We start from the raw sequence: 25,780 nt of genomic DNA on the forward strand, positions 1-25,780 counted from the left end.
GCCAGCTAACAGTCCCAACTGGCCAGTCAACATTTATACTGACCACCCCTCTGTCATTTTTCCCATCTTTTGACTTTACAGAGCCCCTGTTCACCTCCTTTTCTTCTCTCTCATTCTCCCTTTAAAATGCCCTGTCTTGGGGCGCCTGGGTGGCTCAGTCAGTTAAGCGTCCGATTTTGGCTCAGGTCATGATCTCACGGTCTGTGAGTTCGAGCCCCGCTTCGGGCTCTGTGCTGACAGCTCAGAGCCTGGAGCCTGCTTCAGATTCTGTGTCTCCCTCTCTCTCTGACCCTCCGCCGTTCATGCTCTGTCTCTCTCTGTCTCAAAAATAAATAAACATTTAAAAAAAAAATGCCCTGTCTCCTCTGTACAAATTAAAATTGAGTTCAGTTCACATTCGACTCTCTTTCCTATCCCTCTCAGTAGTCTCAGTATATTACTGATTAAAATCTATCTTTACCATTGTAACTGGTGTCTAGCTTTGTCTTTGACAGCAGCAGTAAGAGGCTGAGTCTGATCATGTTGAATTTTAGATATTGAGGCCAAGTATGCAAATTAATCACCTCCTGAACTTCTCATGGTCCCCTAAAATAGAAAATAGAAAAGCAGCACATTAGTCCCAGAAAGGACTTTGGAGGCCCATGTGCTGCTGCTGGAAGAGACACTAGTCAAAAGAAAAAAAAAAAAAGAATAATTAGTTAATCTGCCAAGAAGAAATTAAGCTTAAATAGGCCAGCTAGTTAGTATCTATAGGGAAGAAGAAATGTATCATTTCCCACAGACACACATAAACACCATCTCCAAAATCGGCCCTAAATGCAAATCAGGTAGGGAGAGACACAGGAGGATAAAGGAAATAAAAGAAACCACAGGATACCAACAAATCTTCCAGTTTCTGAAGGCCCACAAAACTTGACACTGGTGACAGAGAAGGAAGGTTGTTCCTGTAAGTGGACAGTGACCAATCCAGGATTTCTACCCTGGGCTGGGAGAGGGGAGACGGCATCCAGGGGGACTTGCCTGGAAGATTTGCTTCTGCAGTGAATCATAGGTTTTACTAGATTGCATACTTAATGAGGAGGAGGGTCGTGGGGGATGCCTGGAGATTTGGGGGATAGATGCAGAGGAGGTGGGGTAAACCTCTCACAGTTACCTCTTTGTGTCACCCGCCCCTGGGTCACAACTCACGTGATCCAATTCTTTTATTTTCAAAAGAATCAGGTTAACCTCTCTGGGCCTCTGTTACTTCATCTATAAAATTAGGTGATTATGCTCTCTAAGGCTCCTTCAGCCCCCAAAATCTCCAGATCTAGCAAAAGCAGCTTAAAATATAAGATAATGTACAGGTGCTAGTACCACATTATCTGATCCACTATTTTTCAAAAATCCAGGCTTGTAGACCAAGCTGATAATGGCAGATGATATTTTTTGAAAGAATTGTTCCTCTGATGTTCCTAGTTCCGACAAAATTTAAAGGCCTGGAATTTTTAAAATTTATTTATCAAACAGTTGTCTCAGCTTAGAAAAAAAATCTGCCTCCAAACAAAGAAATGGGTAAAATGCATATTCTGCAACTTAGTAGCTTGAAAAAACAAACAAACAAACAAAACCCAACTGGGTCAGGCCTATTTAAAATCAGAGCGTGAGGCATGGTGCTGAGCTGTTGATGTCCATGTGGTACATTTTCATGCGTTCACATTAGACATTCTATCAGATACTGCTGCTGAGTAGTTTTCAATTTCAGATACAAATTTCTCCTTATCATTTGTGTCAAGTGTTGTTTGGTTTGATTTTTTTTTAATATGAAATTTATTGTCAAACAGGTTTCCATACAACACCCAGTGCTCATCCCAACAGGTGCCCTCCTCCATGCCCGTCCCCCACTTTCCCCTCCCTCCCACCCCCCCATCAACCCTCAGTTTATTCTCAGCTTTTAAGAGTCTCTTATGGTTTGCCTAAGTGTTGTTTGGTTTTTGTCTTCAGACCATTAGATGGCACACTTTGGCATCTTGGACCACCTTGCCACAGATTTTCTCTGTAGCACTATGGAGTCAATGTTTTCATTCTGTTGACACAAATGGAAGAATGAATGCCTTCAATAAAGTTCCTTTAGGTAAGGGGGAGCAATGATTAAGACGATGTCTAGGGTAATCTTTATGTTTGGCCCCGGATTAGATGTGGGGGGCAGGGTAGATGTAGTATTCAAATTTATCTTTTAAAGTTAAATGCTCCAGGATGGACTCAGTCCTTGGACTTAGGAGAAATTGCATTGTTGAACTCAAATTTGTGCCCTGCGGTGTTATTATCGATGCCTTTGCCTTATACTTTTCCTGATCCTTGACTTTGGGTTCAGCTACATGACTTGCTTTGGCTGGTAGATTAAAGAGGAAGCAATGCTGTGCCAGCTCTGAACCTAAAGGCCGTATGTGTTTCTTTCTTGTGCCTCTGACGTTGCCACGAAAAAAACCCAAAAAACAAAAAACAAAAAAAGCATGCCAGAGCTGGGCCACTGGTTCCAGGAGAAGGATGAGAGACACTTAGAACAGAACCAATTCACCCTACTCAAGTCTAGCCTAGATAAGCAAATCCGTATCCAAGTACAGATCCATGAGAATAGACAATTGCTGTTTTAAGTCACTAAATATTGGGGTTGTTTGTCCACGGTATTTTTGAAGGAACAGATCTCTACTCACGGTCACTTCCTTGGTGATCTAATTTATTCTAACAGCTTGACATTTGTATACCCTGAAGACTCCCAAATTTATTTTTTTTTTATTTTTGGGGGGAGGGGCAGAGGGAGAGAGAGAATCTTCTTTTTTTTTTTTTAGCTTATTTATTTATTTTGGGAGAAAGCACACGCACAAGCAGGGGAGGGAAGGGGGAGAGGCAGAGGGAGAGGGAGAGAGGCTCCATACTCAGCACAGAGCCCTAGGTGGGACTGGATCCCACGACTTTGGGATCATGACCTGAGCCGAAATCAAGTGAAGACTCCTCAATGCATATCTCCTACCCAGAACTCACCCATGGGCCCTTAGCTGGTATTTCCAACTGACTACCACTTGGGCGTCTAATGGACATCTCAAACTTACCTTGCCCGAAGCTGAACTCCTGATTTCCGTCCAAAACTCACTTCTCTTGCAGTCATCCATGGCAATTCCATCCTTCCAGTGGTTCACGGAAAAATCCTTGGATTGTCTTTCACTCTCTCCCTTTGTCTCACACCCTATATACAATCTGTCAGCAAACTCTTTTGACTTTAACTTCGATATATATCCAAATCTGACTATTTCTCATCTTCTTACCACTAAAACCCTGGTGCAAGCCATCATCCACTCGTGCATAGATGTATACAATAGCTCCATGGTTTTTGCTCCTCTACCATTTATTCTCCCCAGAGCCGTCCATGTACTTCTTTCAAAGTTAAGTAAGGAAAGTAATTTATTTGTTGAGAGAACTGGGTCATTTGTTCTGTAAGACTTCCCACATTCTGGATTTTGCTGATTGTATGTATCCCCACGGTCCTGGCTGACTTAAATACTATGCACAATACTCGAATCATCTATAACAAAATGAAAACACTTGCTGATTGAAGAAAATAGTTGCTATTTAAACTGATTTAAACTGCCTGAAACTTTTCACTCACTCAGTGAAAAATACCAGGTATGTGGTAAAGAAAAAAAGTTTGCAAGTCAGATCTTAGAATAAGTCTACCATAAATGTGCTGGCTGCTCTCTTTCCATCCCTATTTTTAAATCTCAGAGTTTCTATTCCTGTGTTCATTAAAAACTAGTTCATTAAGGTAAGGATTATGTATGTTACTTATCAAAAATTTAGACTCACCTTGAAGAATGATAAAAATGGATTATTCATTTTTAACGTTTTTGTCCTAATATATTTTGATATATATATATATATATATATATATATATATATATAATTGTTTAAGTCTGAGATATGAATCAATGATGACTGAGGTATGTTTGCTTTTAATCCTGTTATTTACAATGGCAACCTTGAGTTTAAGTGGGTTTATGGCAGCAGAATTCACCTAAATGGGTTCTATTTGAGGTAAGCATTGGACTAAAATAGGAAAATCCCACAAGAAGAGCCTCATTCATGTTTATGGATTCATACAAGCTATTCCTGGTACGAGACTCAAATGAAACCATTTGCAAGCTGAAAGCCTGTGCATTATGAAGTGTTTCTGGAAATAGGGCTCTTGAAAATGGAAAGTTTCTTTACAAAATAAAAGTGAGTCACTGTATCTATTTTTAAAGGGAATTAATCCTGAATGGCTACGTATAGCTGACTAGTTTTATTTCAAAAAAAAAAAAACAAACTACTGAGTAAATAAAAGCAGAATAAAAAAAATAGAGAAACTACTTACTCAAATGCATATCATTCCTTCACTCACTCATCCATTTGTTCATTCTGTTACTCAAGGAGAGAATCTATTGAACTTTTAAGCCATGATTTATATTGTCCAAGGGGTTGGGTGAAGTGCAGTAGGCTAAGCACAAATAATAATCATACATGCTCTTGCTCTGATGACAGTGATCAACTAGTAAGAAAACCAAGGCATAGAATGCAAGGAGTTACAAAGCAGTAAATGCTCAGTGCTTAAAATAAAGGGAAAGTAAGCATGAAAGATAGGTTAGGACAGTGTCTCCCCAACTTGGCTGATCATCAGAATCAGCTGGGGCCTTTAAATATATATGCTTTTCTTCTAGTTCAAGATGGCATACTTGTATTTCTCATTACTACTTCTCGAGACTCCGTTAAATTACAAAGGAATAAAAAAGGGAAAGACATTTCTGATAGCAAGTATATAGTGGAACATAAGAAATTTCAACAACGTGTGGAAGATCGAAAGAAACAAAACAGGGAAGGAAGCATATTGATGGATGACACTCAGTGGATAAAGCTGTAGCTTAGAATGAACCATGAATGTGTTGCAGTGGAGGTGGAAGTCGTCCTGAAGAACTTTACAAAACCGGCTGATTCAGAGCTGGAAGTACAACAGAGACACAGGAGAAGCAGGCCTGAAAACATGGGTTGATTAATGATCTTTATATGAAGTACTCAGCTTTCCCAGTCCTCACTCTCAAACTTCTTGGACAATACAGCAAACAGTCTGCATTTGCCCCTGGACAAGCCCAAAAGGACTTTCCTCTTAAGAAATTAGACAATCTGGGAGCGCCTGGGTGGCTCAGTCGGTTATGTGGCCAACTCTTGGTTTCAGCTCAGGTCATGGTCTTGTGGTTTGTTAGTTGGAGCCCTGCGTTGAGAATCCTCTTGGGATTCTCTCTCCCTCTTTCTCTGCCCCTTCCCGGATCATGCGCTCTCCCTCTCTCTTTCTCTCAAAATAAATAAACTTTTTTTAAAAAAAGAAATGAAACAATCTGAGAAGAGCTAAGACTTTTAATGTGTGCATTGCTGCTCTAGAGTTGGGCTGTTCTTATTTTGTCGTTTGGGAGGCTGTTAGCTTGACTACTGGTTCCCTGCTAGTTCAGTCTACAGCTAACCTGCTGATTTTGTCCTTTTCCAATTACACAGAGCTTCCAGTTAGACATTTCTCCCCATACCAATTATATAAATATCCACTCACATTCATTATTATTAAATACAAACAGGCAAACAGGACACATGATGAAAACAAGCAACATGAAAAGGAAAGACCAAGATGAAAAAAATCAGAAAACTGATCTGAGATGGAGACAGAGATAATTCAGAAAGAAAAAAAAAAAAAGACTGTTTACCTGAAACTGATATAACACTGTATGTTAATTATACTTCAATTAAAAAAATAAGGCTAATTAGTGATAATAAAAGTGATTTGACAGGCATTTAAAATAAGTTTGTTCTGGGGCATCTGGGTGGCTCAGTTGGTTAAGCGTCTGACTCTTGATTTCAGTTCAGGTCATGACCTTGTGGTTCATGAGATTGAGCCCCACATCAGGCTCTGTGCTGAGCATGGAGGCTGCTTGGGATTCTCTCTTCCCCCTCTCTCTGACCCTCCTTCACCTGCACGTGTGCATGTGTGTCAGCACTCTCTCTCTCTCAAAATAAATAAACATTAAAAAAACCTTTTTTCAGCTATTTATGTACAGAAGGCACAATCAGAGAAAAAGAATGAACTCTTAAGATTAAAACTATGATAGCCCTCCAAAACAGGTTCATTGGAAGATGAAGTCGAGAATATAGGGGGAAAAAATGAGATAAAAACATGAGACAGAAATATAGAAAGCATAGGGAAAATGAGAGTTTCATAAGGACAGAAGTATAGAACAGGAAATACTAGAAGTAAAAATTTCCAGAGATGAAAAGTACACGAATGGTCAAACTGAAAAAAAAGACTGAGGACTTACTGGGTACAGAGTAGGTTAAATGGTAATAAATAAATAAATAAATAAATTAGTTAGTTAATTACATAAAAATTTTAAAAAGCATTGGCTGGACCCATCATTATGAAGTTTCAGCACTTACCACATCTTCGATTTAAAGTCCTATTAAAGATTCTAAAAGCTTCAAGGGAGGAAACGTTACCTATAAAGAAATAAGATGTGGAAGACCATGGTGCACTTCTTTCAAGGTTTTGAAAGAAAATAAGTTTAGACCTAAAATTCTATAGCCAACCAAACTATTCGTGGTGAGAGCAAAATAAAGATTTTTAAGACAAAGGCAAAACTAACATTTTTTAAGCAAAATTGTTATTTTTTTTAAGGTTTATTTTTGAGGGAGAGAGAGCATGGGCATATTCATGAGCAAGGGGAGGGGCAGAGAGAGGGAGACAGAGGATCCTAAGTGGCTCCACACTGACAGCAGAGAGACCAACGCCAGGCTCGAACTCACAATCCGTGAGATCATGACCTGAGCTGAAGTCAGAGGCTTAACCGACTGAGCCACCCAAAATTATTTTTTAAACAAGTTATTTTTTAAAAAGACTTTTAAACATGGAAAACACTCAAAGTTTTTGCCTAGTTAACAAATATGTACTGTGTACCTATTTTGGCATTCTCTTAGGCAGTAGAGATACAACAATAAACACGACAGATGCCTTGACCTCAAGACACTTATATTCCAAAGGAGGTAAGTTTCAAGCATCTTTTTGGAGAAAGTTATTTGGAGATGTACTCCAGTAATAGGCTAATAAAAAACAAGAAGTTAAAGAAGTGATGGAACTAAACTAAGCAGGCAATGAAAAATCTAAGATGAGAGGTATGCCATAGTCCTAAAAAACATTGATCCGAATTAGAACAAGAAGTCATTGTGCTCCATGAAGAATCTCTTAAAAAAAAAAAAAGAAAGAAAAAAGATTTCATGTAATAAATAAAATGAGAATCCTCTGGAAGATAGAAGTGATAAGGTATGGTACTGATTGATAGTGTTCAGCAATATCCAGTTCAATCCTTCTTAGGTAGATTTTTCAGTGTTCCCTATAGTTAGGTAGGATTGTATCACTGAATTCTGGCCAATGTAATGTGAATTTGATTTTCAGGCCAGGGCAGTTGAGAAAGAGTGGATTTTCTGTTTGATCTTTCCCCCCGGTGTTAATTGGTGGATAGACTGGATCCAATGGAGAGTTCCAAAGATCTCAGGATTGTTAGAGCCACAGCATGGAAGAAAACTTTCTCTTGAGCCACAGTGGACTGTGATCTGATTAAGAAATAAACTTTTATAATGTTAAGCCACTGACCAACTGACATTTCAGGGTTTTATTTGTTACTGCAGCATTTCTTAATCTACCCTAACTACAAATACAGTAAAAGAGAAGGAGAGGGAGTAAGAGAGAGAGAGAGAGAGAGAGAGCAAGAGAGCGAGAGAGGCACCCTCTTCTCTCAATAAGAAATAAATATACTTAGGACTCAACAAAATAAAATAAAGAAAACAAAGTCATGATCCAATACAAAGGCAAGCTAAATGTGGCCATCTGTCAGGGCAGAAGCTGGGTTCGCAGGAGCAAATAAATCTGTGAAGAATTAAGAAAAAGGAATTGGCAGTGACGGGAAGGGGGCGAGGAGAAGGCAGAGTGGAAGAACAACTGTGCTAGGTTCATTTATTCTTAGAGCCACTGGCATCATACCAACTACCACCAGAGTCATCTGCTGGTGTTATAGTGGAATTAACCTACTTTGGATCTGGAGCAAAGCTACATAATATATGAAAGTTTGAAAGTCAAGAAGCATCTGTATATGTATGCGTATAGAGGATAAAGACTCTCAAGGGGACAGGTGGGGAAGTAGAAGTAGTGATAGTAAATGAACCATGGCTCAGAAAGATTAGCTTGGTCGGCCACATTTCTGTACATCGGGTCGTCCCCAAGTTCTGATAATTCTCTACAAACTGCACACAAGTTTAGAGCATTTGAGACATCCAAGTCATCTGCATTAGGAAACACTTACGGAGCAGCAGAGCTTATCCAGCTAAGAAGAGTGCAGTATGGGACCGGGGCTATTTGTTCCTGCCCTGAAGGAGTTTACAGTCTCACCAGGCACACGTAAGATAGAGAGACCAATAAGAAACCCAAGGCAGCACCTAAAAAGGGCCAAGTGACTGGTGCAGAAAACCCAATACCCTAATGGGATTTAGAGGAGGGAGAATTTTTTTTTTTTTTTTTAAGAGAAGGGAGAAAATCTAAGGGGTTAGAGAGCCAGGGCCAGTGGTGGCCTTGAGCTGCTGAATCTTGAGGGTTAGACAGAGCTTAAAAGGAAGGAGGGCCTTCCAAGTGGAGAAATGGTGCCAGCAAAGGCAAGAAGGTAGGAATTGGGGACCAATGGAGGAAGAGTCCAGCTATGAGATGGCAAATGTAAGTTGGGTCCAAGTTGTATAGGGCCTTGAACAGCAGGTGGGATTTGAGATTTCTTTTGTAGAAAATAAGTAGCATCAAAAATTTTCAAGGTAAACATGCTGGTACAAAACCTTAGACCATATTTATTTTCCTTGTATTAGTTTCTGAGCCTTCATTGGTGTGAGAATATTCTCCCAAGTTAGTTTGGTGCTGGCGTGGCTGTAAAGGTCAATTAGCCTTGGCTTATTGAAAGTTAGGAATGAAAGTTCTGCTCCAGAAGATGATACACCCACATCTGTTGTTGCCAAGATTTTTCTTTCCTTGTTACTTAATGTTAAAAACAAGGAAACCTCCCAGGAGTTCTTAGAATTAAGTAGCATCTCCCCAGGGATTTTCTTATGTCTGTTGTTATTTATGCAGTTTATTAAAGGAAAGATGTCTTTTTTACAAACATTACCTTGTTAATCTTGGTTGAATTCACCTCACACACGCAGGAAAGATGGCGGGGGCCATGAGAAGGGGGTGCGGAGACCCAAGTATAGCAGGAAGTCTGCCTATAGGTGTTAAATAGGATTCTGGGACTGTGAGGGTTCTAAAAACCTGTTGTCTTATGGCAGAGCTTTCGTCTTTCCTTTCTCTAAGAAATGGAAAAACCATGTGTTTTTTTCCCCCAACATACTTGTCCTTGAACAGAGAATACAGAAAATGTCTTTAGCCACAGACGTAAGTAAAAATGGGACTACATAAAAGCAACACAGAGAGTGGGTTAAGCATTTGTTTATAGGTTTGGTTTAGTTTGTAGAGGCCTATTCAAGTTACTTCAGGCAATGGGAGTTGACAGAAGAATATAGATGGCAATACTTAAAACAGGAATCTTCTCTTTGCATCCAAGCCTCATAAAGATCCAAGAGCACCACAGAATCAGACTCAAAAAGATAGGAATGGAGGCTGGGAAATGATCTGAATAGTGAGTTACCAGCCCTGCAGTGGGTTTGCAGCTCCCTCTTTTTGTGCATGGTGATTATGTTGTTTGAAAAGGTAAGTTGAGAGGCACATTACAATTTTCGATAGTTGATTTGTTCATGCATTGACTTGAATTGGTCAGTGCCAAACTGAAGGTTGTTAGGAGCACTCCACTCACAGGGGCAAGGATTTTACATAAAATATGCTTAAACAAAGTAAATTATTCGATCGGCTATAGGTTACATCATTGCCTTGTTTAGGAAAGCCTAGTTGGCTCTTTGTTATTGGTTGTTCTTAAATTTCCCTTTCTTGGGATTCAAATGCATTGACTCTGGCTTAGGCTTGAAATCTCCAAACATCATCCTGAAGAATGTATACCATTTTGCATTCCCGTCAACAATGTGTGAGTTCCAGTTGCTCTATGACCTTGTCAACATTTGGGTTTGTCAGTCTTTTACATTTAGTCATTCTAGCAGGCATGTGATAGTGTCTCATTGTGATTTTAATTTGATTTCCTGATGACTAACAATGTTAGTCACTTTTTCATATGTTTATTGATAATTTATATATTTTCTTTTATGAAATGTCTATTCTTTTTGGTGAGTTTTTTTCTTAAAAATCGAATTGCTTCTTATTTTTATTAAGGTCAAGTTGTTCTTTATAAACCCTGGATACAAGTTCTTTGTCAGATATATGTTATGATTCCTCCCAGCCTGTGGCTTGCATATTTATTTTCTGATTGGTGTTGTGTGTGATAAGCACAAAATGTTAATTTTGGTGAAGTCCAATTTGTCAGAGTTGGCTTTTGGTTGTTTGGTGGCTGTTGCTTTGTATGTCTAAGAAATCTTTGCCTGCCTGAAGATATTCTCCCATGTTTTGCTCTGAAATTTTTATGATTTCAGGTTTTACATTTAGGTCTATCCTCTGTCTCAGATTAAATTTTGTATATGGTGTGAGGTAGGGTGTTAAAGTTCTTTTTTTTTTTCATTTTCATATGGATACAGAATTATTCCAACACCATTTTGTTGAAAAGACTTTCTTTTCTCCATTTCTTTGGCATCTTTGCCAAAAGTCGAATGACCATATAGGTGTGGTCTCTGTCTGGGCTCTCTATTCAGTTACACTAGTGTTCGTCAATCCTGAAGCCAGTAACACACCGTGTTATGATAGCTATAACTTTATAGTAAGTTTTGAAATCAAGTAGCATAAATTCCTGAAACCTCGCTCTTCTTTTTCAAAATTGTTCTGTGTACCCTTGTGTTTAATTATAGAGTCATCTTGCCAGTTTCTCCCCAAACTTTTTTTGGGAGTTTGATTGAAATTGTGTTGAATCTATAAACACATTTGGGGAGCACTGACATCTCAACAATAATGACTCTACCAACCTATGCCCATAGTATATTTCTACCAACTGTTTTAGGTCTTTTAAATTTCTTTCAACAATGTTTTGATGTTTTCAGAGGAAAGGTCTTACGTATCTTTTGCTAAATTTATAAAGTTTTTAAAAATTGAGATGAAATTCCCATAACATAAAATTAACCATTTCAAAGTGATATTTCAATGGTACTTAATACAGTCACAATTTTGTGAAACCAGTACATCTATTTAGCTCCAAAACATCTTCATCACTCAAAAGAAAACCTTGTGCCCATTAAGCAGCTTCTACCAGATTCTGCCTTCTCTCTCATCCCTGAAACCCGCCAGTCTTATTTCTGTCCCTATGGATTTGGCATTCTAGGTATTCCATATAAATGGAATCATGCATTGTGTGACCTTTTATATCTAGCTTCTTTCACTTAGCATAATGTTTTTCAAGTTCATCCATGTTGTAGCATGTGTCAATTTTTCATTTCTTCTCATGGCTAAAAAATAGTATACACCATATTTTGTTTATCCATTCATCCATTGATGGACCCATGATTTGTTCCACCTTTTGACCATTGTAAATAGTGCGGCTATGATCATAAGTATTTGAGTACCTGTTTCCAATACCTTTGAGTATATAGCTAGCAGTGGAATTGCATAGAAAAAAATTCTATGTTTAATTTTTTTAAGAATTGCCAAACTGTTTTCCACAATGGCTGCACTACTTTACATTCCCACCAGCAATGTACGAGGGTTCCAATTTCTCTCACATCTTCACCAAATCTGCCTGTCTTTCAGATAATAGTCATCCTAGTGGATGTGAAATGAACGGTTTTTGACGTGAAGGGACTATTGCCTAACCCAAGGTCATAAAGATTTACTCTTATGTTTTCTTCTATGAGTTTTATTGTTTTAGCTTTGATAGACCACACTTCAGGTAACACTGTGTTAGAGCACTTGTAATTCTGAGAACATATAATACCTTAGTCAAAGGAATCATGCTAATGGAGGAATTTCAGCTTCAAGGGAGTTTGGTGAGAGATATTTTTGTTTAAGAGAGGTCTCCAGCATCCTTCAAATTATGTCAGTAATTGGACTTCCAATTCACCCATGTGTACAAAGGGTCTGGCTTGGCTCCCTTGGCAGTGTGCACTGGAGTTTAGTGGTTAAAAGCAGAGGTTTGGGGGTCACCTGGGTAGCTCAGTCGGTTGAGTGTCCAACTTCAGCTCAGGGCATGATCTCACGGTTTGTGAGCTCGAATCCCGGAAAAGGCAGAGATTTTGAAGTCATAATAACCAAAGGTTCAAATTCCTAATTTTCCACTCACCTACTACGTGACTTAACACCTTTAAATAGTTAAATAGTCTCTGCCTCATGAGGGTTGTTGAGAGAATTAAGTGAAATAATGTGTTAAGACACTTAGCACAATGTTCAGCTTATTGTAATCACTCAATGAAAGTTGGCTGCTGCTATTATTATTGGCTGCCAAGTAATTGGATGATAGTGCCATATAAGCAGAGGGATGAGAAAGAAACGACATATAAAATCACAGTTTCACCAATGATGGTTTAGTACTGAATCCAAACAGTATTTAACCATGTTTTAAAGCACACAATTTGGGGTAAATGTTGATTCTTTAAAAAGTCAATCTCCAGAGGGCCATAAAAGCTATTTTAATCACTACAACTAATTACAAGGAAGTATAAATCAATAAACTTTGCTAAATGGTCTAAAATATAATAAAGAAAACCATCATTAACAATCATCCAGGAAGCCACTGTCCTTAATAGTGAGATGATGTAAAAGTTGGATGAGAAGAACGAATTTTTTTATTTGAAAACTCCAGACGTTAACAATGCTCTCAGGGAAGTTCTTAATTTGCTACAGAGTCGTGGCGTTTCAGCATGATTATTTACTTTAGGTAACTTGAGTTCATTGCTTCTAAACTATATGTATAGGAGGCCTGGTTTGGAAATAAGGGGCCATTTGCAGCAAGGTATTTTCAGCTCTTAGCATTTTTTTGGATCCTTTCTCAGCTCAAAACCGGCTATCTTTCCATTCTTCCTCCTGAAGCTACAACATTGTTTCAGAGCCCACATCAAGATTGGAGTCCAGAGGCCTTTAGAAAGCCTTAGCTCTCTTTTAGTCTTGTGTGGTGGTTACTGGCCCAAGTCTAGGGGGTCCCAGGGTTATCACCCGATTCCCACGTGTACCCTGCTGCCCTCCAGCTAGGAGAGACAATGCCCACATGGGTTCCTGAGTCAAATTGCTCTCCACCCATCATATCCTTAAGTCAAGCACTGGGTTTGCTTCTTGCCAGCCTATTTATTCTCAGTGGTGTGTTTTCCCAAGGCTGGAATGTGCCCACGAATGCCAAGTGAACAGCAGGCACCCCTTATCAAGGATGATGATGATTGACAACCTCCTGTTCCTGAGATGTCTGTGCTGCTGGGCTCTGTTCCCTTTGTGGTCCCGGCTACGCACCTGGTCACAGCTTTGCTTGCGTCACACAAGAACCCGTGAGGCTTTTTGGACAGTGTCCCTTTCCAGCCTAGTTCCTGACCTACCTTGGGGAGCAGATCAAGTTCATATCTAGCCCCTTTTGCCATCTTCACCTATCTATATTGCAATGGGGGCTATCAGAGATAGGGACTTGTTCAGCTCTGATGATGAGGCCAAGGGATTGAGCAGAAAAAGCTTGTCATGGCAGTAGAAGAACTAGATTTGAGGCTTGACTCTGCAACTAACTAGCCTTCATATCCACTGACCTCCCTTAGCTAAATCAAAGGGCTAATGACAACGTAAGAATATGCATTGGAACGTAAGTATGCAATGCAACATAGGTATGCATTGGAAAATTGTTACACTAACAAGAGGGGTGTTACTGTCGGCTGATCACTGAGCCCCAAACGGAGAGAAGGGTTTTGCAATCAGAAATTTTGTTAACAGAAAATCTAAAATAATAGTGGTTTAGGCAAGACAGAATTTCATTTCTCTCCAATACAAAAAACAAACTTGCAAGTGGGAAGTCCAGAGTTAGAATGTTGGTTCAGTAGTTGTTGGGGACCCAGGCTTCTATTTATTATCTTTCTGTGCCCATACTAGCATACGGCTTTTATCTTCAAAGTCACCTCATGGCCCAAGATGGCTTCTGGGGCTCCATCCATATCACAGACATCAGAAAAGAAGGAAAGGGAAGGGAAAAGGGAAACATGGCCTAAGTCAAACTCTTTTGAAGTGACCGTCCTGAAAATTCCACATATTTCTACCTACATCTTATTCACCAGAACATAGTCACATGGCCGCATCTAACCGTGAGTAAGCCTGGGAAACGTGGCCTTTTATTTAGGTGTATTGACACCAAGAATGGATACTGTTGGATGATAACTAACATTTGCCACATACGGTCATTTGAAACCAAATGACATGTCAACATTCTACGAGAGAGAGTTTCAGGTGATAACCATGTAGCAATCTGCTTTTGTGACTGGCTTAAATAAACAAGATCCACTTAATCAACAAACATATTTTGGGTAGCGACTACATGTGCTCAGCAGTAGAGGGACGGTAGTGAGCTGAAATGGACGTCTCCTGCCTCCGGCAAGTTTATGGTGCACATCTTCTTACAAAAGGAAGAGAGTGTAATTGTAAACTGGGGTGTGGGTTGTGTATGGTGGATCGTGGCAGGTGGTCAGACTTGAACTTTGTGCCCTCAACTGTATAGAGAGACAAAGGACCTCTGTCACTGGGCTCGGGGTCACCTGGAAGCACCCCATTGAATGATGTGGTTACACATTCTTAGCACGCTGATGATACTCCTCTTCTTTGACCTTCCTCACTGCTGACCAAGGCTGTTTTAACTCTTACCCTTAAGTGAAAGGGACCCTATCTGCTTAGAGATAGGAGAGAATTCTCCTCTATTTTCCACAGAGCTGACGCTACACTCATTGCTCAATCTAAGGAAATTGGGGTGTGATGTCCCACTCTCCTTGCCTGTGGCAAATAGATGAGCAATTACTCAGGCGTCCTGAGTATCAAAACCATCCGTCTGAAATGCCTGTCCCAACAGGAAATGCTTTATTGTGTGGGTCTGGCTTTCTGCTTTGACTTGCTATGGCCATTTCTGATCTTATTATTTCATTTGGGATAAAAACAGAGAATTTTATTTGTATTGCCCTTACTCTTCATTAGCTAATAGTTGGCTTCACCTTGGAATTTTAACATGACAAAACACTCAAAGAAAAGAGCACATCATTTTCCTGCTGTCATTTTGTGGGGCCAAGAATTTTTATTTGTCCTTCTGAAGAGTGGCTTTATTTTTAGCCCCATGCAGAGCTTTAGATGGATGTCCTGTCTGTTTCCACAAGGCAGCTCAGATAACCCAATCACATCCAGTTTTAGGGACAACTTCTTTTTGTTCCAACTTAGAACCATCAAGCATTGCTAGAAAAAAGAAGAGGTATTCACTCTCCTTAATGAGAAAATATGTGGATTAATGACATTTCCATATCATATGCTGGATCATGACTCTTGTGCTCTGAAGGTTTTGGGCTTGGGTGTATAACTTCATGGTTGGCACGGAGGACTGTTAGGCTCTACTGCTTGTAAGAAATAGAGTCTGATAAAATACCTAACAAGCGGGGAGACTCTGAGGTCATGAGTATAAAGACAGCTGCAGTTTCCAAGTGCTTGGGGAAAGATGCACAGCCGGGCTTCGACAGAGCCTGGAGTTTAGGAGGAGAATGGAGAGGCACAACGTATTTCCAGCATCCTCAGCAGGAGAGGCCAATGGTCTTCCACAAGAGCTTGGCCATTAATTCAGTTCAGAGCTATGCCACAGTTACGAACTCCAGCCTCTCAGACATACTGGTGAAATCCTCTGGCTCTAATTTCCTCTTTGCTTCAAAATTATTTGCTGATATTTTAGCACTAGTAACTCTGAGATGCTTCAAGCTGCAGTTAGAAAGGAAAGAATGACATTTCAGGCTCGTTTATACAGCCAGTTGACGCAGCTGTAGGACAAAGGCCTTGAGTTCATCTGCAAGTCTGCTAGTTGACTCCAGCCTGCCCAGTCACTGCTCTTGCTATCTGGTCCTGGAGTTTACACTGGGCTCGGCAGAAAACGACCACTGCTGTCCCCTGGTGGCTGGTCATAAAGCCAGGTCTGCGTTCTCCCAGAGAATTTTCTTGTATTGGCTTAAAGTACAAAGCTAAGGGTGCTGGGCTTCCATCCCCACATATAATATAAAGCCTGTATGGAGAAAAAGGTCCACTGACTTGACTGTCCAGCTACCCCCCTGAGCACAGCCACCGGTTTCAGAAACGTGTGCCACGTCTGAAAGGCCGTGTGAGCCCTATGCTCAGAACCAGGCCAGAACACCTCAGAGAGGGCAGAATGCCTCTCTGGTCAGTCCCAGCATCCTCATATTATCTTCCAGTAGTCGTCACTGGGAACCTGTCCTCGGAGTCCAGAACCCGGTTAGATCCTTCTCTGACTGGCTTCCTATCCTTCATGGGCTAGGAACAAAACCACTAATGAGTGAGCCATCCTTTGGTTTCTCTCTCTGTTTTTTAAAGTTTATTTATTTATTTATTTATTTGGGAGGGGGAGGGGCAGAGAGAGGGAGAGAGAGAACCCTACGCAGGCTCCACACTGTCAGCGCAGAGCCTGATGAGGGGCTTGAACTTACGAACTGTGAGATCACGATCTGAGCTGAAATCAAGAGTTGAACGCTTAACCGACGGAGCCACCCGGAGCAACCCCCTTTTGGTTTCCTAATGTGGCAGCAGAAGGTAAGAACATCTATCTCAAGGGTAAATTGTGAATTTTTTCTGATAGTTCGTGATAACGAAGATGGTGGGGGGAAAGTGTCAAATATCATGGTAATACATTCGAAACCTCTTTTGAAATCTGTCAAGGGATGCCACTGGTGTGGAACCTCTTCAGTTAGGATGGTCTTTGGCAACTTCACGGTAAGAGGTCTTCCACGGTAGATTTCTGTGTAACCCAGCAAGACATTAGAAATCCTGGCCCCAAAGGAGTTATGATTTTGGCCCTTCTACCTCATCTGAGAGGCAGAATTTTTGGCATAAAAGGACCTCAGACTTTGATTCAACATCACAGTAAGGAGGAAGGTACAATATCAACTCCATCACCAACACTGTCAAAAGAACTAGCGGGAATACAGAGGCTTCCTTTACCCATACAAAGATCCTAACATGATGGGAAGGACTCCAGTCACTAACAATGGCCAAAGGAGGCTCACCTAGACTTTAATAATCATTTTTGAAGGAATTCCATTTTCAAAAATAAATTTATTCAAATATTTTATGTCAAAATAATACTAAAAAGTATTCATTGCTATTAGTTGCCGCCAATCAAATGTGCACTTAACTACATGAACACAACTATTACTTCATAGTCTTTTTATTATAGACTTTTTTTTTATCCACATGAATGTTAAAGAAACTACAACAGAGTTAAATACCATTTTTGATAACATGATTATATTCTTAATTACACTCAATATTAAACTGTAAAATATTTCCAGAGGAATACAATCTTCATTCATACAGCAGGCAAAGTACCAGAGAGGAAGGGGCCACGTCTAAGTCTGTCCAGTTTGTTGTGAAAAGCAGGTTTGTGCGGCTGATGCCGTCCCAGCTGTCGAAATGTGATCCCCACTCCTAGGACAGGTCTTGTGTTTCCACCAAGAATCACGTCTTCCAGTGTAAAAGACAGTCTTGCAGAGCCACCCTCTCCGAGTGTGCAGCACTGAGTTCACTTGGGACCGTCCATGGATTTCCCACCCCGGTTGGCTAACAGCACTCCCACGCTCTGGGTTCAGTTGGCCTTGAAAAACACAAAGACTCAAACTTTGGTTCCACCAAAAGATGCGACAAGCATTGACTGCTCTGGTTGGCTCCCCCCTCCCCCCCACTAATGAATGGCCGCTACAGTCTATTTTACATGGTTGTCCATGCTGCTTTGAGGTCACTTGTCCTTGGGTTCTCCCGAACCTGATTTTGTATTTGATTCCCAAGCCCTTTCAATTCGCAGTCTTTATGTGGGTCAGAAGTGCTCAGCGACAGGCTGTATCTTACAAGAGAACAAGAATAAGTGATTCTGTGCACCTGGGATAGAACAAGAAATGCAGAATGACAACTTCAGCCCCATATAGTCAGATAGTTTAAAAACACATCAAGTAACATTTAGTGTATCCTGAAAGAAGACATTTTGGGTACAGTTTGGATGAAATATTGAAATGGTGACTTGAAAGCATCTTCCTTTGTACATATATTTGCCTGCTCTCTTAGTTTATGCATCTCTGCTGACACTGAGCCAAAGTAGAGCTATTAGATCAGAGTATGCTGGCTTGCGATGCCTCCTTTACAGGAAAGTCATGTTTGCTAGGTTCTAGAAGCTCCAGTTTGCTTAAGACAGCCTGTGGTGAAAGGGGGCAGACAGAATTTCATGTGCCAGTGCCCTGCTTTGGCTTTGGCTGGACTGCCCAAGTTAACTTCTATATTTCTTGTCCTGGGGGGTCAGGGCAACCGTAGAAGCATGGCTGGAGTTTTTGTGACTCAACAGCAACAAAACCATCGGATTGGCTATTAACTGCGTGTTTACAACTGATGATAGAGGATGCGGGTCAGGCCACAGTCTCCTGGTATGAATCACAGGAGAGCAGATGAGTGTGGGGTGGCAGAGCCAGGCAGCCTGGCCCAAATCCTGCCACTTGCTCAGAGCAAGACCACAGACAACATACTCAGCTCTCTGCATGTCAGTTTTCTCAGCTGTAGCATATGGTGAGAGCAGTGGACCTTCTCTCAATGGGTTGTTTTGGAGATTAAATAAAAGAATTGACACAAAGCCTTGAGCAGACTAGGAGCACATTGTCAATCTCGATGGAGACTCTTGAAAGAACCTGGTCCTATAGGTCTGACTACAGAGGAGAGAAATGGATATGCTATTCCCTCCCTTTGCCTTTGATCTATATAAAAGGAAGACACAGAGTGTTCCATTACAATCCCTCTACATCATTTTAAGACCTTTCTCTTGTAGTGATTTTTGTAGCAATTATTCCAGAAATGAAGAAAACTAACAATTAGTTATGAGACACAAATCAAAGAGGTAGATGTTGTCAGTATAGGAAAAAAAAATCCTCAAACTCTCCAGAAGGTGGAAGGAAGGATTAATCTGTGATGAAGAAAACGCAGACATAAGGCAAAAGTAGGTTGGTCATGCCCTTGGATGTTATATACGGTCTTGAGCATACTTTAATAAAAGCAGCCCCTTTGTGGGAAAGGAGAGAGAGTATGGCAGATGTCTGGTATGCAAGAGTGGTGGTCAACATTTTAGAACTGGCAGAGACTTTGATCAGGTTTGGCCACCTACATTTTATTGATGAGAGTGAGCCTCAAAGAGATTGTATGATATTATCCAAGATAATATGGGACAGCAGTGTCAGATTTAGAAGCCAGACTCCCTCCAAACAAACCTAATGATCCTTGGGAGACAGAGAAGTAGAATAGAGTCACATGGACCTGAATTGAGTCCTGGTTCTGCCATGTGCTAGCTGAGTGGTCCCACTGAACCTCGGGGTTCCCATGTATGAATGGGGATGACAATAGGATCTACCTTCTAGAGTTGGAATGCTCAAAAGAGATAGATAATGTGGCAAAGAATTTAGCCCAATGTCTGGCATAATCAGTGCTCAACAGATGATAGTTACTATTATTTCTGGCTTGGTCACGAGTTTCTGTATGACTACGAACAAGCCATTTCCCAGGATCCACTTTCCACTTCTGTAGAATGACTGAAAGACCTGGGTGCTTCATCTAGCTACACGGATGACATCTGTATAATGTCAAAAGATGCTCGGAAGAAAAAGAACGTAATGATTAAATTGCTGCTGACATCATGGCACTTTTTTGGTGGTGCAGATTTCACAAAGATCACACTGGGTGTCTGGGCAGGACATGGGGCATGGAAACAACCACAGGTAAGAGAGACTATCAGGAATAATTCTGGTGTGAAAAACAGTCCTTGATGCAAGGACAAATGCACATAACATTTTGAAAATTTTTTTCAAATCATTTTCGTTGTACTGTGAGCTTACAGTGAAACAAATAAGCAAAGCAGCCCAATGGCTAGTCTACTAGGGCTTGTTTTAGGAGGTGGTTTGAAGATAAAGAAAGAAAGCAACTTAACACACTTAACACACTTAACACAGCTGGTAGCTAAACAAATAGAATTCATTGCCCCAAAGGGGACTATGCCTAGGTTGAAGAAAGGTTTAGAGAAATCCATGGGTAATGGGTCTTTAAGGAGTTATCAAGGGAAAGCTAAGAGTATTCAGTGCATGTGCTTAAATTTTAGGGTTGGTGTTGTTAAGAACAACAATTTGGCTCTTCTAATGGAATTATGCAGTTAGCAACCTGGTCTGGGTGCAACCTTATTTTGACTCAACATGGAATTTCTTACATCCTAAGGTAGGGCAAAAAAGATTTGTAGAGCAGTGATATGTGGCGATACTTGCTCAGCTTATTAAGTGGATTGCCTGTGGTTTTGAAAAGCTTCCTCCTCTTAACAGTCATATTGGAATCCACTGGGTGGCAAGAACACAGCACACTACCTTAAGGGTCACTCTTGCATAAGACATTAATGTATCAGTCCCTAATTTGGAAACCTGTGGTCACTCAGCAAGGCAGAATTTGTCTCTCTCCCTTGGTGTAATGATTTTTATTTTGTAATCTCTCTTGGGGTAATTCCTTGCAGGCTTGGCATGTTGAGAATCAAATACTGCCTCTAACAATATGGTCGTGATTCTCTGCTTGGCTGATTTAGCTCAGCATTTAAGTAACCACTAATCTTCTGAAAGCACCAGGGTCTACTTAGAGAAATCCCTGTTGTCTGCAAGGATGGAAACAAAATCAGCATGAAGGAAGCATTAGTTACTAAACACAAATCAATCTTTTTTTTTTTTTTTTTTCCACCTAGCTGTATGCCATGTCACCATCAGAGGCATGGTTTCTGGGCAGTCTTCATTTTGTAGGTACAAGAGCAGCCGTCATAAGCAAAGGAGATGAGTTGGGGAATAAGAAGGAGTAAAAAGAGTTTATTGAAGTTCCTGAGTGGAGATCAAACTACATTATAATGGATGAATATCATAAATGAGGAGTAAAAGAAGCCAGATACAAAACAATGTTCTGTACAAGGTCCTTTGCTAAAGTTCAAAACCAGGCAAAGCTGATCTTTGTTGAGTGGAGGAATAACTGGACAGGGGTGCAAGGTGGCTCTCTGGGTGCTGGAAGCCTAAGTAGGTTCATCTTGTGAAAATCCATTGAGTTTTGATTTGTTGACTTCATGACTTGATTTTTGAACTTTGATGAATATGTATCATACTTCAATAAAAATGTTATTTAAAAACACATCCTGATATATTCTCTTTGACTTGAAAGAGAATTTGACATTTTCAAATTATTATACCTATGAGTTTATCAGCATTAATTTGGGTGATTCTTGCCTTGATTGCCTTGGTATTCTGAGTTAAGATTTAGTGAAGTCTGACTGTTGTAAAATTATTCATTTCACACAACTGGTGCAAACCTGTCTGCTCTAATGAGAAGGAAACTGTCCAATGTCAACTTCAGACTTAAGAATGCTTGAATATATAGACCGGAGCCAACTCACAGGCCCACTTGGTATAACTTCATGGATATGGAAACACAATGACTTATTATTTGACTGTCTTTCTTGCAGAAACATCTGCTTACAGAGGACAGGAAGTGCATGCACTAGGGGCAAGTGGGCACTGAATCTAAAGTCAGGAGCCCTGGGATCTCTTCGCAGCTTTGCAACGTGGACATAAAATGTCACATCTCTCTTCTCCGTACCTCAGTTCCTTGTGTGTAAAATGAAGGGAAAGCATATGAATGAGAGACTGTCTTGGAAATAGTTTTGAGCTCCTGATGAAATCTGAGTGACATAATCATCATTATTTAAGACAAATTCTGAAGATTATCACTAATAAAGATGATAAGACGTGGGACTGTCATTTGTACAAGGACAGAGGAGGCTTGTGATATGCAGAAAAGAGGCATGGAGGGAAGAACAGGAACCACACACCCGCGTTGTACAGAATTCTTTTTGCCAATAGATTCTATTAAGTTGGAAATATTCCAGAGGGGAGTTCCAGAGGGAAGGATGGGGAAGAATGATTCTGATAGGAATGGGTCACACTGATAAATGACCACAATCCTAGTTGGCCATGAGCACTTACAAATGCTCCCTCTGACATCTGAGTTTTTCCCTGATTTAGCAATTCCAGTTGTTAGGTCATCCTAAAGTATTGTCACAGAAACAGCAAGCCTTAGTTTTGACATCCCTTCAATTCTAACAGTTATATATGTCTTCTGCATAAGCAAAAAGTTGCTTTTGAGACGTTTAGGTATGTTCTGAATACGGTCAATGAATTTTTACTGTCTTCCTGAGAAGCCTGGAATATTTGTTTTTCAAATTGTTGCCAGGGATGTGACCTCAAACTTGGCTTCAGCTCTAGAGAAACAGTGATTGGTTTAGGGAAGGAACGAATGACTCTTCCTACAGAAGACGTTCTCCAAGGTCTGTGTTGCCTGCAATTGCTCACATCACCGTCTGTCAGTAGCTCACCGAAAGCCAGATTTCGGGAAGGCTTTTACAAGCAGAGGAGAGGCAGAGAAGATGAGACACAGTAAGCATGATTGAGGACACTCCACTTTCCTGCAGGGGGGCAACACTCAGGCTGTTAGAGAGAAGTGCAGAGAGCAGAACACCTCAAAACAGAACAAAGATCGCTTCTGCAGACTGAGTACAGACTTTTGTTACTTTTAGGAATTTTCCAGGGAATCTACAAAATGTACATAGCCACTGGCTTAGGAAGTCCCATGCCCGGGCATAACGAAGTTCATCAGTATATTGGCTGAAACGCAGGATGCAACTTCACTGACAATCCCTCGGGCTATGTCGAAAACATCAATAAAGAACATAGCTGAGTAATAATTCAGAATTCAGGAAAACCTCTTTCTTCTGGTAAGCTTACCTTTTAGCTTTTGCTGAGATGGGCACCAAGCTTTTCTTTCCTGATCAAGCTTGCTGCATAGGGGATCTGTAAGATAAAAACAGGCAAAGCTGTCCAGATGAGCTGAATTAAAAAAAAATTTTTTTTAAATGTTTATTCTCGAGAAAGAGAAAGAGCATGAGTGGGGGAGGGGCAGAGAGAGAGAGAGAGAGAGATGGAAACACAGAATCTGAAGTGGGCTCCGGGCTCCGAGGTGTCAGCACAGAGTCCTATGCGGGGCACACTCTCGAGCTGTGAGATCATGACCTGAACTGAAGTCGGACGCTGAACCTACTGAGCCACCCATGTGTCTCCAGAGAAACTAAATTCGAAGACAGGTGCATAGTGGAGACCTTTCATCATGCCTAGAAATTTGAATGCCAGTAAATCCCTCCCTAAGGAGAAAAGGTCTCCATCCGATTGGCAATAGCATGGAGCTTCTGGGATATAGCAATTCCTAAGGCCTGTTAAAAAGCATATCAAGGACAACCAGTGATCACAGTAGACTCTTGCTAGAACTAGTCTCTGAGGTCAGTATATGACATTTCACCTTAAGAAGTTTTTTTTTTAAATTTTCATTTAATAATATGATACTGTTATTTTTTTATTTAGGTATGAAAACTAAGTTATGATGTTATAATGTATGTCCAAAGTAAAGAGACAAGGATGTGATTACAAACTAGTTCAATGCCATCTTTCATTTAATTACAGTGACCGACTATGCTATCATTATAAATCACAAAAATAAGATGAACTAACTAAACACAAATTATTACTCTGGGTAATTTCCCAATAACTACTAAGAAGCATCAGAAATAATTGCACTGAGTGGAAAATACAACCCTTGAGAATACTACCTGGATAAACTTGAAAAGTACTTTTCAGTACTGGGACTTCAAATGAAAGCCTATCCCATTTGATACGTTACTTTTCATTAGAAAATCTGAGTGGCTAAAATTGGACTGCATGTCTTATTTAGATTTACCTTTCCATTAACCCCAGTTAAGGTAGTCTATCATTATGTTACTTACCTTCATCATTATAGGACTCAAGACTCTAGAGATTTGTATCTATCATGCATTTAAAGAAATACATATTCAGCTTTCTAGAATATAACATGAAATATGGCTGTGATGTAAAAGCAGTGAGGGAAATAAAACTATTTTCATCCGATTCAGCAATGTTTTTGAATACTGGTACATCCGCTCTCCATGTTTCCGGCATATCTGTGTTTTGTTCTCCTGATCCCCCATCCACAAATATAAGCCTTTGCTAGTGGGAAGAGACTATGAATCTGTGAGTGACTAATACGGTCCCAATCATATTGGGACCACTATGCCATAATAACTGGTCAGCTGAATAGCCTTTTTTTTGTAATTTTTTTTTTTTAACGTTCATTTATTTTTGAGACAGAGAGAGAAAGAGCATGAACGGGGGAGGGGCAGAGAGAGAGGGAGACACAGAATCAGAAGCAGGCTCCAGGCTCCGAGCCATCAGCCCAGAGCCCGACGCGGGGCTCGAACTCACGGACCGCGAGATTGTGACCTGAGCTGAAGTCGGAGGCTTAACCGACTGAGCCACCCAGGCGCCCCTGAATAGCCTTTTGAATGGCAAAAAAGAGAGAGGACTAACATAACCATCTCACTCTTTTGATACACAGGCACAACATGGATGATTCCGATAGCCACATATCTGATCAAGAGCACAGACAGCATGAATGAAGTGCCCTTATGGCCTTCATATTTGAGTACCAACCTCATATTTGAGGAAATGAGCTGCGATGAGCCGGATGACGACAACAGCAGTCACATAGGGACCTACTCTAGTCACCTCTTCTTCTCACAGGACATCATACTACATCTGCTCTCAACAGAGATGCACGTTTCCCATCACAGCGTTTGCTGCGACATGCCAAACACAGGGATTGCCTCTCTCTTTCTGTGCATGATATAACGGAGCCTTGAATGGAATTCTATTAGTTAGGATAACAAGTAGAAATGATGTAAACCTCAGGGCAAGAGGAATTACCTAATACAATGTGCTTGTGTCACGCTCACATTTAGAGACAGTCCTCAACATCAAGACTCCGGTACCACAGTGACTGAGAAAGTGACCCGTCCTGTTCCATCCCAGGCCCTACTGCAAGTTAACATCGCCAGGGGCCCACCGCCTCATCAAAGCCGGTAAACTACTCATCCTAACCCTAAGAAAACTGTGGGAAGGACACTGCTTTCATATCTAAGTCAGAATGCCTTTTTCCTTCCTTCCTTTTGCCCCAGAAACAATGTAGCATTTCATTAAGGTGGGACGCTGAGGAAAAAAAAAAAAAAGCTTAGGAAAAAAAGGATGTTTCCATATAAGCACATTTGATTCCCAAATCTACAGACTGGAATTTAAATCCGTTTGAAGAATTACCCACACTCAAACATTGTTGCATTTATGTCGTTAAAACCAAGTGAAATAAAAGCCAAACAAAAACAAAGGCAAAAAGTGCATGAGGTTGTGAGCTGAAAATCATGTATTTTTAATGGTAGGTCCTAAGTCATGAATGACAAAGAATATA

At 40.5% G+C, this 25,780-nt stretch overlaps 1 protein-coding gene across 1 annotated transcript in view; it reads right to left on the bottom strand.

The window, feature by feature from the left end:
- Positions 1–17,532: 17,532 nt before the first annotated feature.
- Positions 17,533–25,780, bottom strand: part of SKOR2 (SKI family transcriptional corepressor 2) — a 41,992-nt gene continuing 33,744 nt past the window's right edge. The window contains exons 7-8 of the mRNA XM_027068916.2: positions 23,200–23,265; positions 17,533–18,250 (exon numbers count right to left, since the gene is read on the bottom strand). Of these exons, the coding sequence (XP_026924717.1) occupies positions 23,203–23,265 (63 nt within the window). The 3' untranslated portion in view covers positions 17,533–18,250; positions 23,200–23,202. The remainder of the gene's footprint in view (positions 18,251–23,199; positions 23,266–25,780) is intronic.

Source organism: Acinonyx jubatus, chromosome D3 (genome assembly GCF_027475565.1).
Source record: "Acinonyx jubatus isolate Ajub_Pintada_27869175 chromosome D3, VMU_Ajub_asm_v1.0, whole genome shotgun sequence".
NCBI classification, from domain to species: Eukaryota; Metazoa; Chordata; class Mammalia; order Carnivora; family Felidae; genus Acinonyx; species Acinonyx jubatus.